General features: G+C 35.7%; 1 protein-coding gene across 4 annotated transcripts in view; it reads left to right on the top strand.

The window, feature by feature from the left end:
• Window positions 1-20,207, top strand: part of SLIT2 (slit homolog 2 (Drosophila)) — a 367,443-nt gene that overhangs the window by 305,712 nt on the left and 41,524 nt on the right. For all 4 annotated transcript variants that reach the window (XM_011935681.1, XM_011935679.1, XM_011935680.1 and 1 more), the window contains 3 exons: window positions 8,723-8,847; window positions 8,979-9,076; window positions 10,309-10,448. In XM_011935681.1, the coding sequence (XP_011791071.1) occupies window positions 8,723-8,847; window positions 8,979-9,076; window positions 10,309-10,448 (363 nt within the window). The remainder of the gene's footprint in view (window positions 1-8,722; window positions 8,848-8,978; window positions 9,077-10,308; window positions 10,449-20,207) is intronic.

Raw genomic sequence — 20,207 nt, 5'->3', positions numbered from 1 at the left:
GATCAGTCTTACCAGTCACTAACTCCAAGGCAAGAACCTTGGCTAGCAAAAAGATTACAACTAACTGAAGGTTCAGATGATCATTCACATTTTTTTAGCAATAAAATATTTTATAATTAAGGTATTGCATTTTAAGACACACTTAATGTATAACAGTATAGTTAAAAATAACTTTTATATGCACTGGCAAACCAAAAAATTTGTTTAACTGTCTTTATTGCAATATTCACTTTATTGAGGTAGTCTGGAACCAAACCCACAATATCTCCAAGGTCTGCCTGTACATGCATTCATACGTACATACATCTTTGTGTAACTCAGTATTTATTATCTGACTAACTTGAGCTTTTTGTTTTCATTTATTGACTCTAGAATCTCATGTACTTAATGTAGCATTAATGGAAATGTGTTTGAGGGAAAATTAGGTCTTTTCAGCACTGCCCAATGCAACTTTCTATACTAATAGAAATGTTCCAAATCTGTGCTATTCAATATGGTAGCCACTGGTTACATAGGATTATAGCGCATTACAATATGGCTAATGCAATTGAGAAAAATAATCGTTATTTTATTTTATTTACATTTAAACTGAAATATACATACATGTCTGGTGGCTCCCATAGTGGATAGTGTAGTTGCTACAAGAACTCAGAGGAATCATTTGTGTAAAAGAAGGAGGGCTGTGAAGATTTAATGCCATAGGTGGACAGGCAGACAAGTGTGAGGATAATGCTACAGGTGGGCACTGTAGGAAACTTCTGGACCTGTTCCAGGGCCAGCAAAAACAGTTGAGCTGAAACTTGTTAATTGTCAGATGATGTAAACCCTAAATTTATCATTTCAACTGTGGAAGTTCAGTGTAATATTCACTACACTATAAGATCAATAGATTGCATGTATTTCAAGGTATACTTTAAATAGCAAACAGCATGGGTGTAAGCCAGTTGGCAAGCAGTGTAGACATTCAAGGCTTAATCAATATAATCGCAGTTGCCTTTAGAAGACTTTATAGTTTACTCAGTTTTTCTGTAACTGAATTTTAGAGTGATAGGCACTGAAACTTACAGTGACCTTTGCCAGCATTTGTTTCAGCATTTGTCAAACTATTTTGAAGTTTCATTGTCCTATTAATGAAGACTCCGCTAGTTCAAGGTTTATGACCATTTAGACTGGATCATTGCCAATACTACTACCATTACAAATAATAATAACAATAATAGCTAAGTTCTATTGAGTAGTTTGCCTAATGCTGAGTACTTTACATAGATTTTTATCTCTTTTAATCTTTCCACCATTCTTCTAGTGAAAACTATCATTTCCCCATTTGAGATATGAAAATACTGTATTTTAGAGTCACTAAGCCATTTTTAAAAATCACTCAGCTGCTGATCGGAGTCAGAATTTGAACCTTAACTCTGATTCCAAAGCTTACTGCTAAAGTTTATTTTACAGTTTTCAATAAAAGTATTTTCAAAATACATTTTCAGTGTAAATAAGATTGCCACCCTATTATTGAAACATACTTAGAAAATGAAAATTCTGAACTACCCTCAAAAGCTTTACTAGAAATATTTACTTACAAAAATGGATTGGTAGAAAGCCAAGTATTTTAACCTATTAATTAAAATAATTCATTCAAGGAAATCCACTGAGTACTATACTATTAAGCATATATGCTTTATGAGTTTTAAAGCAACAATATAATGTTTCTTTAAATGTTTTATAATTAAGGTTTACATATTTTAACTTAACTTTCCCTCTCGTTATGCCAGTCTAATGTATTTTTATTTTATTCATGAACATTGTATAAGTACAAACTCTCAATATTAAGGTTTGTCAATGTATAATTTCAAAATATAGCAGGAAGATGAATTTTTTAATTGAATACATGTTTACATAGCTATATTTAAATACAATTTAAATGATTTTTTCTACTAGAGGATGCCATGCCATGCTGTTATTTTGAGTCATTAATTATTTTAATAAAGAAAAAAGTGTTTTCTTTATATAAAGTCTCATCGTTTTGACGCATAACAGAAATAAATGAACAGGAAGAAACTGATTATCAGATCATATTTAATTAATACCCAGATAGAGCATTCCTGAGTGGGAAGCAGATGGCCATGACTTGTCTTTATAACCCAAATGTCCTGTCCTCATCTTTTAAATATAAGATGAAGTTAGAGTGATTAAGCAGTCTGCAATAAAACAGCTTTTGTCCTCTCCAGATAGTCATTGAGAAAGTCAGTGTGGAAAGTGGAACATTGTTAATTTCTAATATTCCCTTTATTTCCCTTGGTTCAGGAAGTTTTAGCTATGGAACAACTGAATTATTTTTTTATTTGAAAGACATTTATTAAATACTTATATGTGCTGAACAGTGAACAATCACATGGAGGTGACTTACATGTGCTGAAGAGTGAACAGACTAATGGAGATGAATGATATATTTCTTCATTCATTAAACAAATATTATTCAAGTTCGTACAATGTACACGGCACTGTGTCTGGGTGGTAAGAATACAACAATAAACAATTCAGAGTAAAACCTCTGTTCTCATGGAGCTGATATTCTACTGATAGATACTTTCAAATAGGTAATTCTAAAAAACGGTATGGAAATCTGGTGATAGAAATATGTATAAGATGCTAATAATATATCCATACCAAATGACTATGGAATTGTAACTGATACTGTCAGGTCCAAGAGGCCAACAGGACATTCTTCTTGTGAACCAAATCGAATATAACACAAAGCGGGGAGGAGGCCCAAATGGGCAGGGATCTGGTAGCCATGAGCTCAAAAGAAAGAAACGCCAGGATATGGTGCTGAAGTACCTCATTACTTCATTTATAAAGGCCAACTGAAATGTCAAAGAAACCTGAAACCTTGACAGAACCCACGATAATGAACATTTAACATGCCACGGTTGATCTCTTCCTCTAATTTTATATGTTAGGGATGCTCTAGATTCTGGAATTCCTGTGAAAAATATCACAACTCTCAGCAATAACATTGTAATATTATTGTTTTTCTTAGCAAGATCAACATTTTCCATTTTGGACGAGTTTTTGATAGGCTTGAGTGAGAGCTTTTGTTCTGTGTCTCAAAATTATTGATATTGCCCTTAGTCGTTTAATTAAGTATGAAGGTGATTAAATAATTCAGGCCTAACTACAGCAATGAAAAATTCACAAGTCAGATCAGTTTTGAAGCATTATTTAGAACTTGGTCAAATCTTTTTTACATTTTCAGATTTAGTATTACTTGTACATAGTGATTATCTTGGAAATTACCTTAGATTTTGGAGGTTTTGATTTGCTTATTGGCTAAAGAGAGCATTCAGGTAATCTGCTAAAAGTACCATTTAAAAAAGGGGGGGCTCTTTTATTGTACTTTTTAAAACTTAAAACACTGGGAAAAACTTAACAGACATTTGTTTTTAATAGCTAAAGAGAACTAGCAATTAATGCTCTGTTCTTACATGTTTTACATCCATATTCTCTCTGATGCAAAGATTTTATAAAATAATTATTACCCTTTCTATTTAATTTTGACTCAGAAAGTTCATTTAGTGGCCCAAAGTCACATGTAACTGTTGCAAATGGCCAAGCCTGCTAATCCAAAAGGTGTAGTAATTTAGCCTTTGTGTTTTTAGTTAACTATTTTTGCAATGCAAATTTACAGGATTTTAACCTCTATCATTTGGAGATCATCTCACCCCTCCACTGAAACTAGAACACCAGTGCCTTCTATCTTGCCAATTTCAGTGGCTTCTTTTTAGTTATCTTTATTTGCTCTCTTTACATCCTCAACACTGGTGGCCACTTCTCCTTCCTCTGAAATCTCTTGGCTTCCTCATTCCTTTTATTTTTCCACCCACTTTTTCATGTAGACATGTGACATTCTATCTTTAGCCCTATTAAGTTCTCAGTAGATTTCAATCCATGCCTTTAAATTTCTAGCCATGGCTTTTCTTAAGAACTTCACATTCATATTTCCATTCACTTCGTGGATTCTTCTCCCATGATGGCTTGCAGAAACTTAAAACACATATACTAAGACCTACATTGTCATTCCCCACATCCACTCTGTAACTGATACATGTATGTCTCTCCTGCTAAACTGTAAGTTTTTTCAGAAATTCAGGCATTTCACTTGTCTTTGGTCTCTTAAAACCTGGCCTAGTGCCTGGCACAGTGTAGATGCTCAGTAAATATTTGATAAATTAATGATGGAATGTTGTTAACAAATATGCATTTGGTATTATTAATAATACTTGAGAAATGCCATAATGTAATTGCAAGTGGAGTGTAAAAGCATTGGTTTTACATAAAAACCTTCTTTTAGTTAAATTATACCCAATGTCAAATATCCCCAGTATGTTTCCCTGAGTTGCCTTTGATGTACCTCTGACTTGATACAAGGGCAGTACTAGAGGATTTTGTTATTTGACTCATGTTTCTAAGGGATGCCAGAATGAAGGCAGATTCCAGAATACAGTGAGAAGTTTTTGTCTGGAGTTTTTGGTAATAAATCAAAATGAGATGCAGAATTCACTGGGTAGCAATAGTGGTGTCAGGTGCATAACTAGTGATTTGAGTCAAGTAAGCAAGTCTGCCTACAAGCTTTAATGGATTTGAGATCCGACAGTTCTTCCATTAAAGATTAAAGTAACTGACATCGACAGATTGTTAACCAAACTTTCTTCTCATTTTCCCTTTGAATTATTAAGCTAACCACACCTCCACCCATGTAGCTAATACTATAGTGCTCTCTTAATCACAACCAAATCTTAAATCAATCCAGTTTGCTTAGACTGTTCTCCTTCATTTCAGTGACATTAGTAAAGATCTTTATCCCTGAAGCTACATTTCCTTTCCCCTCTGTGGCACACATCTCATGAAGGCTAATTTGTTAACAATATATTAACGTTTCTTGGAAGCAGTTAGCTTTAGAAAGGAGAAAAGCTTGAAGATCGCAGTTCTTTACCAGGCAGCCATGAAAGAACACAGAGAACCTCTTCCGTTTCTTAAAGTTGTACTGTTATTTCTGGTGCTTGGCCACACCTAATTTGCAAATCACAGTTGCATGCCTTAACAGCATAAAGTCATGAACTCTCAGTGTTGTACCTGGTGCCCACCTCTATTTCCCATGGGTTTCATAATAGTCCCTGTAATTTCCCCAAATTTGAGCAGCTCGTAGCACATATAGAAGGTTCTCAGGAAGCCTGTGATAAATAGGTAAACAGCAAGATCTAATTTGCCTTTGTCTTTGTTGAAATTTGGACAAACAAGAAAATGACTGCGTTTCTCCTTTTAAATAAAACACTTTTTGTTCCTCGTACCTACTCCAACTCTCTGGAAGTCTAAGAAAGAGTGTCAGTACTTGCCGTAATGTTGTCCCTGATCTCACTAGATTCCCTGCTTGACACAGATTCTGTGCCCAAGATTGCTACATATTATGGACATCTTCGTTTCACCTAGGACTAATCAAGTGTGCAAAATTCTGCCAAATGTTGGTTTGCTCATGGAGAGCTGTACTTAACTCTTCCCCCATTTTATGATGACTTTATTTGGCATCTCTCTTTAGCTCTGATATCATCTCCTTACTGTATAAACAGATTAAAGTTGTCATTCTCCTTGAATAAGAAGATTACAGGAGAGGAGCTCTGAGAAAGTGTAGTGGACAGAAAATGAATCACAAGTTGGATGCAAATAGAGGACAGAAGATGGACTTAGAAGGGCAAAATATGGACAGGAAGATGAATGGGAGGAGAGCCAGATGCAAGGAATATCATTTCAAGAGATTAGACTATAGAAACAAGCGGATTTAGATAAACCAGGTAGATGTAAAAATCACATTCCGAAAAGGATTTTTGGTTAAGGAGAATAACAAGCTACATAAAATAGGAAAAGAAAGTATATCATTTTTAGACCCTTAGAGATATCAGAGGATGCTGCTATGTGGAATTTGTTTGACTTACAAACATCTTTTACTCAAACTCAATAAGAAATAAGAAATGATCGTTGAATAACTGGGTTTAAAAAGATATGAAAAACGAGAAGTAAATAGAATGATAGCTAACTTTACCATTGGTAAAGTTGATAGTCATGAACTTTACCAACCTGAAGAAATTAGAACTCAATTATTTTGCTCTGTTCCCAAACCCTGTGCCACAATCAGTTCAGCAAGTTTAAGAAATTGTTAAAAGAGTCCTAGGTGTATGAGAATGCTTGTTATCTTGTTTTTTTTTTTTTTTTTTAGCTAAACTGAACATATATGAGGGAGAAACAATCTCCCATAACAAATTCCAGATATAAAAATAATTCAGCATAATTATCTCTATGGGAAACCAAATTTGGGCTTGAATAAAATGCAAAGAAATTAGGTAGTGATTATTAATCAGATATGGTCCAGTGGACATTTATTAAATAAATCTCCACTATGTGGTAAAATGGACACGGACTGTTTCAGCCAGGCAGTGATGCTGCCAGTATACTCGATTAAATTCTTCAAAATGTATTCCATTTTCTTCCCTAAGACAATCTCTTAATTTCTCATCTAATTACTCAGACATCATTTTTGGAACATATCACATTCCGCAGGATGAACTTACAAACTGCCAACCCTCAACTCCTTTTATTTAAGCCATAGCCTTAGAAGGTTGAAAGCACAGTAACAAGCCAAAAGACATTTTTTTCTCAAGACCTTGGGATGTGGCCAGATAAATGCTTAGAGTGGTTGCATTTGCTGACTTGCTGTTTTGCTGGCATACATTTCTTCACCTTTCCATCCTACGCCTTTGTTCTGAGTTAGGTTTTCCTGTAAACTGGTTAAGGGATCCACTTGCAATGAGCTATTTTCTTTCCTCTTGCTGACGCATATATAACTTTAGCAAGCTCAAAACCATTTGTCGTTAGGTATTATGCTAATTTAACAAACTGCTTTCACTGTCACCATTCATTTCTGCAGTGTGCTGAACAGCTGAGTTTTTTGCCTTTAATTGATAAATAAATTGGGCAGGGTGGAGAGAAATTAAATTTCTGTGGAGCTCACTTTACTTCAGAATTAATGCCAGCAGTTTCCCAGCTGTAAATTGATATAGAGACTCCTTTAGTTATTCTAGTTACCAAGACAAAATGTAGGGGACATTAGCACTGGCACAGTCTCTCCTAGTGACTGAGGGGTCACTAGAAGAAGTAAGCACTGCCTCTTTCCTTTAATACGGTCATCCTAGGAGCAGTCAACTTTCTCCTAATGGTAAAATAAAACCAGAATTTCAATACATTTCAGGCGTTTTTTAATTGATAGAAAAACTAAACACTACAGGGCACTATCATTTTCATGAATTTTAATTCAATACCGTTACTTGAATATGTACTAGTATTTCCCAGAGTAAAGAATATGAAGAGACACAATGAATCTCTGTGGCCACCATATTTATTCATGTTGTCTTATATACCTGAGTTTCTTTCAGTAGATCAACAACTCAAACGTGGGTTCTAATCTGTAGAATAATTTGATGCAGGTAGTTTATGTGAGTAGAAGTTATATAGCTTTTTGGCGAAGGTACCTTAGAAGGTTAGAGCAGTAATGGTGGGGGTGCAGAGCTGCTATGCAATTACCCAGATAACTTTGCTAGAAATTGCATGTGATAAAACGTGCAATTAGAATTATTGCTGCTTGTTCCAGTGAAGATAAAAAACTACAGAGAGATTATACTACAGAGTGAAATATAATTAATGTTTACAGTAAGAAATGTATGTGTTTTACATATAAAGATATCAGTGTCCTTGTCAGACACATCTGCCAAAAGGCACTGTGGTGAGCTCTCACACACAATGCACAAAGTAGCATAGGTGGAAGATACTTTTATTGAGGACGGTGCAATTTCCACATTGTCACTCATTTGTCCAGTAAGTATGTGTGAACAAAGGAAAATGGCTGTGGCTAAATATGCATTTAATCGAGACCTTGCACGGCTCTTGAAGTTTTTTAGAGATATCTTCCGAAACATGAGATTGCAAGTAAAGATCATTTCAAAGATATTTTCTTTTTGGAGAGGAAGATACAGAAACATCACCCATCACGTACTGTGCAAATGAACCAACAAATAAACCGAATCAAAAGAAAATGAGGGAGATTATAATGGAGCTTATACTTTTGGTTTATTTCTATATGCATAAAGTGGCACTATTTTATATCTCCTATACAAAAGTCATACTACTGTGTCAATGTTACCTGGGCAGATGCATTGTGTTGTGTTTTTAATTAAAGTGATGAATTTCTACTTATTTATAAAATTTGCTCACCCCACGCCACACCCACACACGTAGTCTTCTCTGGGACTGACAATGGGCATTTCTATGAAGCAGGAGGAGGTTAAAGTACGGACAATGGCCAAGAAACACATCCACATAAACTAGTCAGCCCATGAGGGGACTCTGCGACACTGGCACCATTAACATCAGATACCAACTCAGAGTCCCACACTGACCTCAGAGAGGCTCACAGCACATCCAGTTGAGAAGGCCTCCTGTTGCATTATTGAACGTCATAGGATGATGCTGATTTCTGGCTTGTCATGGATGAGAGACACATATAGATATGTGACCAATAATAATTTTATACAAAATTTACCATTACGTTAAGGCATACAAGTAATTATAAGTAAACTGGAAGAGCATCAGTTGCTCATATATTTCAATTAATTTTCAGGTCCTGTGGATGTCAATATTCTAGCTAAATGTAACCCCTGCCTATCAAATCCGTGTAAAAATGATGGCACATGTAATAGTGATCCAGTTGACTTTTACCGATGCACCTGTCCATATGGTTTCAAGGTAAGTAAAAGCACTTTAAGAGTCACAGTTTGAGAACATACCTTTTCTTGGTGTGCCTTTATTATTCTACTGTGCTTTCTCTATGTGCCGAGAACTGCTTTAGCTGACTTTACTTGCCCCTTCTTCTCCAGGGGCAGGACTGTGATGTCCCAATTCATGCCTGCATCAGTAACCCATGTAAACATGGAGGAACTTGCCACTTAAAAGAAGGAGAAGAAGATGGATTCTGGTAGGTCATTAGTCTGTGATCATCTGTGTCTGAAGTATTGGAGCAAGGATCACTAAGCCAACATGCATTGTCCTTTTCAAATCAAAGAGCAGTATTTTTCAAAGAATGCCGGAGAAAGGGTACTATGTATGGGTCCCTCTTGAAGATGTTGCAATATAAAAACTAAATGGAGACACTACAGTATTATCAGCTCAGGATGCTACAAAACCAAAACTAATTTACAAACATACACACATGCACATTATGGTTAATCAGGTCAGATTAGGGCAAGACAAAGTATTAATGTTGGCTCCATTATACTAATTAATAGCCAACTAGTCCGCTACTGCTAGTCATATATTCATCTGTTGTTTTGCTTATTGCTTTAACAGAGTGTGTAATGATAAGATATAGGTCCCACTGAAACAGAAAATTAATGATTTCTGAGACACAAGATAAGTAGAGAGACTTGCTGTGAATGATTTTAATCTGGAGTTTTTAAATCATATGGTACAATTATTTCAGATGTACTTCTTGAATTATGAACTGGAGCTCTTTATTAAATGACACTAATAATATCACATAAGAATGCCAATATACTACTAAAACTTGGTAGAATTTCACTTTTTAGAAGAAATAGACTTCTGCATTCTGTTATGAAGTTGTCTCTTATTCAAAAATTATTCAATACATACTCAAGATTGTTTTATGCCAGAGGAAGGATTGCATTTATTAAGACAAAGAGAACATTCACATTTTGTAATTGCAAGGAAGATAAAAATTTTATTTTCGGATTCATTTTTGTTTCAAAACATCAAGGACATTGTATGTATGTTAGTGGATGTTGTAATTTTAAAAATCAGAACTAGTTCCTCTTCATTTATGAGCAAAGAAATCTGAATTATTTTATTAGAGCACAACTCAAGATTCAGATATCTAGGGCTGTGGAATAAAGCTGCTTGTGTTTCAGACCTGCAAATACAGTGAGTTTATTGACTTTTATGACCATGGAACCGTTTGCCTTCTTGCAACCAGCATAAATTTTATTTTTTGAATGGTTTCTGCTTGGGTGGATATTACCTTAAATTGATGTTTACAACATGTCATTTAAAAGCATTTTAAAAAATCAATTTCTGGTAGTTAAAAGCTCTATGGTTGATTAGTGTAATTATGCTTTTTTCAGCATTTAGAACACATGACTTCAAAATGCGGCAAAAAGATGTTTTTTTGCTTTTTCTTCCTCTGGCATTCAGGTGTATTTGTGCTGATGGATTTGAAGGAGAAAACTGTGAAGTCAACGTTGATGATTGTGAAGATAATGACTGTGAAAATAATTCTACATGTGTCGATGGCATTAATAACTACACATGCCTTTGCCCACCTGAGTATACAGGTACAAAGAACAGGAAATATTTTGCCTTCGATCAGTATATCTGAAAGCATCGTTGGAACTATGTTATATATGTTTAGTAAATCATTTTATTATTTGATAAATGGTAGGTGTCTTGAAAATCAGATGTAATGTAAATAACGTAAGGACTTAAAGATAGTTTCAGCTAACCAAATAAAAGACCCAGGAATCTCTGTTCAGACACATGCATCTGTTATAAAACCATGCTATCCAGTAATAAAAGAAGCTATTGTCCTAAAGCTTTTAGTCCCACAATTAAATGGCATTTTTGTGCAAACCATTTTCCCTGTGCAAACCAACCCCCAGTACCTGTGTGAAAAGAGGACATTTATTTAATAGCCAAAACATAATTGAGCATTTGAGATCATTCATCTTCATACTTACGTCTTTGCTAGTGAGTGTTTAGCTCTAGTAACCCATGTCCCTCAAATTAAAAGTCAGGAAGATACTGAGCACTTTGGATAGTCTTATGAGACTATCGCCTTTTTTCTAACACTTTTGTTTATGTGGATGACACATCTCATTAGACTATTAATTGCTAAACTTCTTCCCTATTCAAACCAATTTGCTCTAAAGTCAACATCAAGCTTATGACTTGTCTGTTTTGTCAGAATTGATTTTTTTTTTTTTTGTGGCTCTGAATTAGAAACTTCATAGATATGCCCCTTTTCCTTTAATAAATCACTTAACATTGACAAAGGAAAAACAAGAATGTTGTACATTTTATTTGTAAGAAAAAAAATGGAGAAGTAATTTTGGTCACTCTACTCAAAGTTGCTATTTTCATTTTCTGGGTGCATTTCGTTAATTATATCTATTTTCATATAATTTAATACCTAGTGAGAAAATCAAAGGATGAAATTACAATGCAGGTGACTGGAGTTAACATCTCACAACATGAAAGATGAGCATACATCTGTATAATTAAATTTTCCCAGGGATTGTTTGGAAAATGATTAAAATGGAAGCTTTTATGGAGTACCCAAACTGAATTTTACTAGGTACCTTCCTTGATGGGAAAATACTAGGTAGAATAATGAGGCTCTCTTTTGGCAACCCAAATCTGTTTGAGTGACTCTGAAGGCTGCCTTTTCTAGGGTCTTATTTTTAATTTTTATTTTTTTGGCACCAATAAAGCACCCAATATCATGTAAACCAGTAATAGCATACTAAGTTTCCAGCAGAAATTTGAACATGCTGTATTACCAAGTCTTATAGGACATATCTACAGACCTTAGTCTGCTTAGTGGGTAGAATTTTAGCATTATTTGATATTTTACATGCACCTTTCTAGAGTATCTAGAAAGAATGTAGGTGTTACATAGCTTTGACTTTCACACTAATATTACCAGTATTATCACACCTCAGAAACTTGACATTAGCCTGTGACCACAAATTCTGGAGCCCTTTGAGCTACCCTGAGAATTTAACTTCATTGGATGGGCTGATTTAGACTTGTCCAAGAAGCCCAATGTTTGCACTAAAATCTGCTACCTGGTACCTTCTTAGGATAGAATAATTCTCTTTTTCCATCATTTTCCTGATCATTATAGAAAGGGCTTAAGAACCCAGTTAATTTTGGAGGCCTCCTTAAACCAACCCACTCTCCCTCCACCAGACAAATTGGACCCAAGCATTTCAAGCAAACTTTGCCTAACCAATACCTTCCTAAGCACAGAACCAGGGATATATATATATATATATATATTTCCTAGGCTGTGGAGCACAACTGCAATCAGGTTCTTACATGTCTTTTTGGCAATAAAATTTCTAGAAGGTGGTTGAGGACTCTTTTGAGTTGGTTTGGAGGAGTCCTCCTGCTTTGGCTTTTGATTTGCTATTCCTTATTCTTACCCATTTCTTTTGAGTCTTTGTCTTAGCTGCTCACCCTTCATTTCCCCAGCTCCCTCTCTACACCTGCTCCTCTTGAACACATGTTTTCTTCCATTCTAAGGGTCAGTTCAGAGCAGTTTCCACGGAGAAGTGTTATGAAGCCTCACTTCCCCAACTATGTCAGATCTCTTTCTTTGAAACATATCATAAATACCTAAAGCTTAGCCAAACCATTCTTCAGCCAAAATGTGACATCTATAAAAGCTGTCATCTGGGAACTTGCCATGAGTATCTGTCAAGAGCCATTTGGCTCTCCACAAGAACTGGGACTGTTTTAGTCTTTTTACTTATAACTATTGCAAATGTCAGTTTGCCTTAATGTGGGCAAAGGATCAACAAAAATACTAAACAGAAAGTACATGGCATACAAAACATGAAGATACGACCATTTTATCTTCAGAGTGGGTCTTGTGGGCCATGAAGAGTTTGACAATTTGGCGTGAGAGAAGATATCTAAATGGGGCAAATGTATAACTCATCTATTAATTGCAGTATTTTTGTGCACACGTGAAATGAGCTCATTTACAAAATTTCAAACAACCATCTGCAGATTTTGAAATCATTGACACATAAGTGACCTTTAATTATGGGAAGTAGGAATGAAGCTCTAGAGTTTTCTATCCTGCTTCATCCAAGTCTGCAGTTAAGGAGGAATTTTCTTATAATGTGATTATATGGTTTTAAATTTGAGTTTGGAATCTGATTAATGAGCATGAGATCTGGAAGCAGAAGCACTGCTATGCTCAGGGAACTAGTAACAAGTTCATTTTTCCTTTGAAAATTTTGTACTCTATATCCCAAAGGCATACAATGAGAAGTGAACTCTGTTTCATGGGAACAAATAATGCTATACAGAAAAAAAAGCTTGTAAATTATTATGGTGACAGTTTTTGTATTTGACACCTATATCAAGAGTCAGAACGGACATAATGTCAATGGAAACAAATTCAGAGATCTGTGAGCAATCTGACAGAGAAGTTGTGATGAACAGACTACAAAACATGACTAGAGATATTTAAAATAAAATGAGCCACCTATGGGGAATTTATTAAACTTTATTTAAGCCCTGTGTGACCAAAATATCACAGTAAGTAGTTACTGATTTGTTAGAGGAGAAAATTCTCTGCTCTTTCCTGCTCCAGGGATTGGCAGCATAAACTGTAAGGACAAATGCTGTTTTTCTGTTATCCAAATCTTGCTGTAACTTCACCACCCTAGTCACCAAAACCATTCTCCATATACTCCAGTTCATCCTCTGTGCTTCCAGTTGTGTAATGCATGACTGCCGATTACTAGCGTATTTTAGGTAAGATTAACCTTTGAAAAGTTGAATTCACTATGAATCTAAATTAACATCCCTATACTATTAAGAAAGTAGGACTTTGGAATTGTAAAACAAACAATTTTAAAATTAAATCTAAGGTTTTAATTGTAGCTTGAGAGATTTTGTTGGTTTTGATTTTTTGTTTGGTTACTTTCTAAAAATCATGATCATCTTCTTTCTAAAGACAAGACATTTCTTGGAGCTAAATGTCCAAGGAATTCCTGAAATTACATAAACCTAACACCTATAAAAATAAAAACTATAAATATGGCACCCCTGTTTTTTTAGAAAAATGGACCCTTTTTTTAGGCTCTAGTGTTAACGTAGGTGTTTAATTCAAAAATGTGCCTTTGTGTATTTCCCAACAGTCAGAACCCTGCATCTGCTATATCAAGACTGTGTGTCTTAATTAATTCTTATTCTTACAGGACCACACACAAGTATGACAGAGTTGATCACATTTTAAGCCCTCCTTTCACTGAATGAGATTACTTAAATTCCATAAAATGAACATCTCCATGCAAATTGGGCATGTAAAGCCTTAGAACGCATTTTGTGGAAAATATTCAGACCACTTTAAATTTTCCATTGTGTACCCATTTTCTCTTTGTTTTCCGAATCTCTGACGCCCATGCACAAGCCATTCGGTGTCCATCTTAAACAGTAAAGCTGCTGGTTGTTCCGTCACCTGGTTTAGACGCAGACCTCTAGCTCCCTGTGATGGCATTTACCTTTTGCCTCATTTTCTCCATGTTTGTGCGTGTGGCCCGGCTGTAGGTAAGAAATCCAAGCCTTGCTTCAGCTCGCTCGCCCACCCCTGCTTCTCTGTTGTGAACGCTGCACACTGGCTTCCTGTGCTCTGCTGTTGTATTGCAATGTAAAAAGTCTTTTGTCTCTTCTGTCTTTGTCGCTGCCAGCTGCTAATCTGAATGAGGTGGAAAAAGGTTAGTTGCCTTTTAAGTCTATTACGATTTTCATTTTAGTCTCCCTCTTTCTTGTAAAGTTACGTAGATTTCGCTGTGTGTACATGGTAAAAAGGAATGTTGACAAAATATAAAATCTGAAAACAATATGTCAAATCCGTCATTCAGATCTTTAATCTATGCCTCACTATGCCAAACACTATAAAATGGGCCTCTGATATGCAATTTATCTATTGTTAGAAGACAACGAATAGAAACTTTTCGAGTGGGAAGAAGGGGTGGCTAGAATAAGGGACTAATTATAAATTTTTAAAATTTTCTACTTGTCTGTATGCTTCCACTTTTAAAATATGTCACAAACATGTATTACTTTTAGAATGAAACACATAGGTTATTTAGTACCGTAGATAAGGCTGCAGATAGAAAAATGTTTAAGTAAGAAAGACTGTTCCCATAACTTTAAGCAGAAATCTTTAGTAACATGAAACATGAAAAATATTTGAAGGTGTATACATTTATTGAAACACTTTAGGAAATAAATATTATAAAGCCTAAGAAGTTGACTTACAGGATGCCAAGACTACTAGGCAGTATGTTTAAGCATAAAAAAGCCATATTTAATCATTGACATCAATATGATCCACCCAGCTCCCCAAATACATCAGGGCCCATAAAAGTAAGTCGTAGAAGTCGTAGAATTATTAGAGTGATAGCCGTGTCTGGGAAATCATCATGGAATATTTATGACATTTTATCTTAAAGACTCAGAGTTTTAACTAATTACATTAGATTGTTAATTATTCAGCTTACCAAAAGTCTTCAAGTACGAAATGCAGGCACAACGTCCTAAAAGGAACACAATGTGTGCTTGTCTTGATAGTTCCAGTTGTATCTGAAGCATTTGGAGTTGGATTATGAGGATAATAAAGAAGTTATTATAGACTGGGCATGGTGGCTCACCCCTGTAATCCCAGCATTTTGGGAGGCCAAGGCAGGTGGATCCTTTGAGTCCAGGAGTTTGAGACCAGCCTGGGCAACACGGTGAAACCCCATCTCTACTAAAAATATAAAAATGAGCAGGACATTATGGCACACACTTGTAGTCCCAGCCACTTAGGAGGCTGAGGCAGGAGAATCACTTGAACCTAGGAGGCAGGGGTTGCAGAGAGCCGAGATTATGCGACTGCACTCCAGCCTGGGGCAATGGAGTGAGACTTGCTCTCAACAAAAAAAAAGAAAGAAAGAGTTTATCGTATAGCAGGTCTTTCTGTCTTCTCTTGCTATGGGTTTCATTTCCTCTGTTGCATTGCTTGGATGATTTACTGTGTTTGCTGACTTAGTCTTACAGTGTGCAGAGTTAAGTTGAAAAACTTGAAAAGAAAATGGTTTCATATTTTAGAATGTAACAATATAACATGTGCTGTTCTCTGGGGATTAACGCATCTAATACCTTCCTGGGTCAAATGGCATCTTTTCTCTTTACAAGTACTAAGCAATTGATGGCCTGGGTCAGGGATGTCTAACGGCTGAGTCTATCTCAGAAACATAATAGCAATTATTCCACCACAGGAATATGTCCTTAAATTGTTGTGTATACTCTTAGAAACAATCTTGGCAGTACAAGTGTTTTAAATCACCATGTGGTTTCATGTGTTGACTAAATTTCATGCTTATGTTTATAAAAGCTCCCTTTTATTTTCCAAGAATTTGCTGCTGACTGAATTTGCTTTTAAAAGCCGTCAAATCATTCTCTATATTTTTAATTCAAAACTTAATTGGAAATAGAATTTCCATTTTTTCTAGCACCTGGGGGAATTTTCTTAAAAAGAATGTACGTCATTAGTCAATGCATTGTTAATTTAAAAGAACTCTGTAGTTTATGTGAACAACACAAAGGTGGGCAAAAACTTCTATGAAACAATGATAAACCACTTATTCAAGGATACGCGCCTTGTAAGTAGAGGCCCAGATGCAAACCCATGTCTCATTGGCCCCAAAGCATGCACTTTGAGGTGGGGGCCTCTGCTGGAGCCTGTCCCTCCTGCCTTGCTGCCTTCTTCAGGCACGGCTTCTTTTCTGTCTCACAATAGCTTATTTGTCATTCATGGTTTATGCCAAACAAGCTTTCCTTCTGCTCTCCTGCTGGCTCTTCAGCTCACTATGCACAATTGTCCTTATGTAAGGAAAGCTGTACCCACAAAATTCAAGTGCAGCCAAGCCGTCTATTTTATCTAGACATGAAAAAAGCACCGAATGAATGCCTGTACAATTAATGAATAAATTCTCCCCAAGAACTAGGCTACCTTTTACCCCATAAGGCAGGTGGTTAGTTTGTGTAGGTAAGGGAAAAAGTTCAGGTTTCCCATCCCGGCACGAATATTTATAAACTCTGGGATACCTCCCAGTCTTTTATTTTTCTTCTGTGAAACAGGAACAATGATATCTATCATATCATTCACATAGACATTTGAGAATAACATGTAACCATGTGTCAGAAAACACTTTGAATGGGTAAATGTCTATACTCCAGAAATATTGAAGGCTGTCCTGTAAGACAGGTTTAAATTTTGCATCATTTAATTCCAACCATCATCACTACTGTGACATGGTTCAGATATTTTTGATGCCATTCCCCATGGCAGAAGAATTCTTATGGGAATTCTTTATTCTAATTTTTTATAAAGAAAATTACATAAGGTACATTATGTATAGAATGGAAATTTCTCTCCCCATATTGTTTAGAATTGTCTGTCTTTGTTATTATTGTTTTTAATTTTACTTTGTACGCTCACTTCATATAGAAAGATTTTATTTAGGGATAGGTCTTTGGTCCTCTTTGCCCCCATACACTACTTTGAAACATAAGGAAATACACAATGCTGAAGAGCTCTTGGATTTGGCTGAGTTGGATTTGTAAATTTTGTGTATATTTTTAGATTTTCGTGATCTCTTTGTAACAGTGACTTCTGTTTTTAATTCTGCTTCACGATGTGTAAGGTCTTTATATCAAGGTCGTTATAGATACTGACATACTTGTGAGCCCCAAATAAGGGAAACGTAAGTTGCCGTCTGTTTTTGCTAGAGAGAATACTTTGGCAGTCTAGTGATATTATGTGGTTTGTATTCATCCTCCAATGTTTCAAAACTTTCTTAAATGCACTTTCATCTCAAAAAAAGTTTTAAAGATCTTGTTTGCTCTTTAGTTAATAGGCAGTGCCCATTGAGCCCAGAACAACAATTAGTCTAACCAAGTCTTATTCAATCTCATTTGAATTGATTTATTTTGAAAACTGAGTTAAATATTTTCTGAAGTTTCAGTAGTTGCTGGAATTGGCTATATTGTTTAGCCTCAGTGTTCCAATAAGGAAGTGCTGAAAAATACTTCATTTTGTGTTTGTTTCTTTGAAGAGGTAAGGTTTTTTTTTTTTTTTCCATTTAAAAATATGCCAGATGCTTATTGAGAAAACATGTTATGCAGGACACCATGCTAAATATTGAAAGTGATACAGAAATCCATAAAACGTTACCCTTATCTACTGAGCAAACTCTTTGGCTTTCTTTACTGCAAAGTCAGATCAGGTCAAATATTTCTCAGTACACAACCATCACTTCTCATATCCCAAGAACATTAATAATATAATATAGCTACTTTACTAGTTTGTAGGTAAAGAAAAACACTCCTTCTGAATATGAACACTGACCAAGCTCTCTGACAGACTCAAGCAACTCATTTCATACCACTTAGAAAACGAAAATAGGAACCGAAAACTGATTTCCCTTCTTTGAAACGTCTAAATACCTACGTTTATAGCATATTTTCTTGAACCTTCCTATTCTGAATTCTGATAAACTTTTATCTCACGAGGTTTCTCTATGGCAGTGCTCCAATGATGTATGTGTCCCATTTTACACCTATTGCACACAATGAGCACATCTGTTAATGGCTAATGCGTCTTACTGGGCATCTGCCTGTGTTATTGTGCTGTGGTGCCTGGGATTATAACCTTGAGAATGTAACAAATAGGGCTGGCCTGGTTTAGCAAAAGAGGAGAAAACATATATACTTTTCTTTCAGGTCCAGCTTAATGAAGCTGCCCTGAGATGACTCCCATAGTCTCATCAGCTATATCCATCCTGTGCTATAGATCATCAATCTCTCTGCCATACTACATGGTCTGTAGGAGGAGAGAGAATGTTTCTGTTTCTATAAAGAACAAATGGGAAATGTATAGTTTTTAAAATCAGAATTGGATCGAATTTACAAAATTTGGTAATGATAAACATTCAGGTCCATTCATCTTAACCTTCCTCAAACATGCCACTTAAGTGCTGACAAGTGCAATTTCTTGATAATGGAGCTCAGAGTCTCCATCCTTTATTGGAATGGTAACTGTTAGGCATAAAAATACAGTAGGGATATCTGGAAGTGAACAGATTACCCATCTCATCTAGCCTGCAAGGGCACACCTCGGGCTAGCATCTCAGAACACAAATCTGCTACCAGTTTCTTAATTCTCTCTTTGCTTCCTTACATTGTTCTTTATGTGATCTGGGTCTCCATTAACCTTTAAAAAGCATTTGCCTGCCAGAAGCAATCAAAGAAGTGCTATCTTTCCTGTTTTTTTATCCAGCACCTAGTTTGTGCCAGACAATTTACTAGTGAATGCAATGGGAATGGAGAGATACAAAAATATAAATATAAAGGTGTCCTATGCCCTCAAGTCGCGTACTTTTAAGAAATCAAATCGTATTTTTTATCTATTAGGTTGCTTATTTTGATATCTTCCCTTGCTGAGTTAATTCAAAGAGAATAAAATTAGTACATTTATGCAAATCTTTCTTGAGTTTGACTGATTACATTCAACACTAGAATTCTGGTCCAGTTATCCAGATTGCCATCCTAAATTTCTCCTTCATTATTATCAATATTAATAATTATTTCTTCTAAAAAAAAAAGTTTGTTACAAGTTACAATAGGAATAAAAATGGGCTGCAGTATCAGCTCCAGTACCCTCACCACCTCGTTCCTACATCTCTGATACCCAGAATGGGCTCAGATTTTTATCTATATCAAAGAGAGAAGCAGCTAATCTAGTTACATTAGCAGAAGGTAGCAACAGTAGCAAGAGTGATGTGTGCCAGCAACACCATGTACTGCTATCTAAAATTATTTTGTTGTAGACATGCCCAACTTGAATTTAAAAAGCTAACTTTGGGGAAAATTAAATAGAGATACTCAACATCCATTTAGTGTAAAACAAATTAATATTTTTAACAAATTAATATTCTTAACAGTGATTTCAGTTGGAAAATTTCAGAAATCTTAATCTGGGGACAAAATGATCCACCTTTTTGATAAGCAGGCTTCCACCTTTTTGATAAGCAGGCTTTGAGGACTAAATAAACCTAGATGAGACATCCCATTGCCCAGATTTCTTGGTAGGTAGAAAGCAATTAATAGTCCAGCCAAGGCCAGGCACAGTGGCTCACACCTATAACCCTGGCACTTTGGGAGGCCGAGGCAGGCGGATCACGAGGTCAGGAGTTCGAGACCAGCCTGGCCAAGGTGGTGAAATCTCATCTCTACTAAAAATACAAAAA

Source organism: Colobus angolensis, unplaced genomic scaffold (assembly GCF_000951035.1).
Source record: "Colobus angolensis palliatus isolate OR3802 unplaced genomic scaffold, Cang.pa_1.0 Scaffold146, whole genome shotgun sequence".
Lineage (NCBI taxonomy): Eukaryota > Metazoa > Chordata > Mammalia > Primates > Cercopithecidae > Colobus > Colobus angolensis.
The sequence above is the reverse complement of the archived record's forward strand: the minus strand, read 5'-3'. Positions and strand labels throughout refer to the sequence as shown.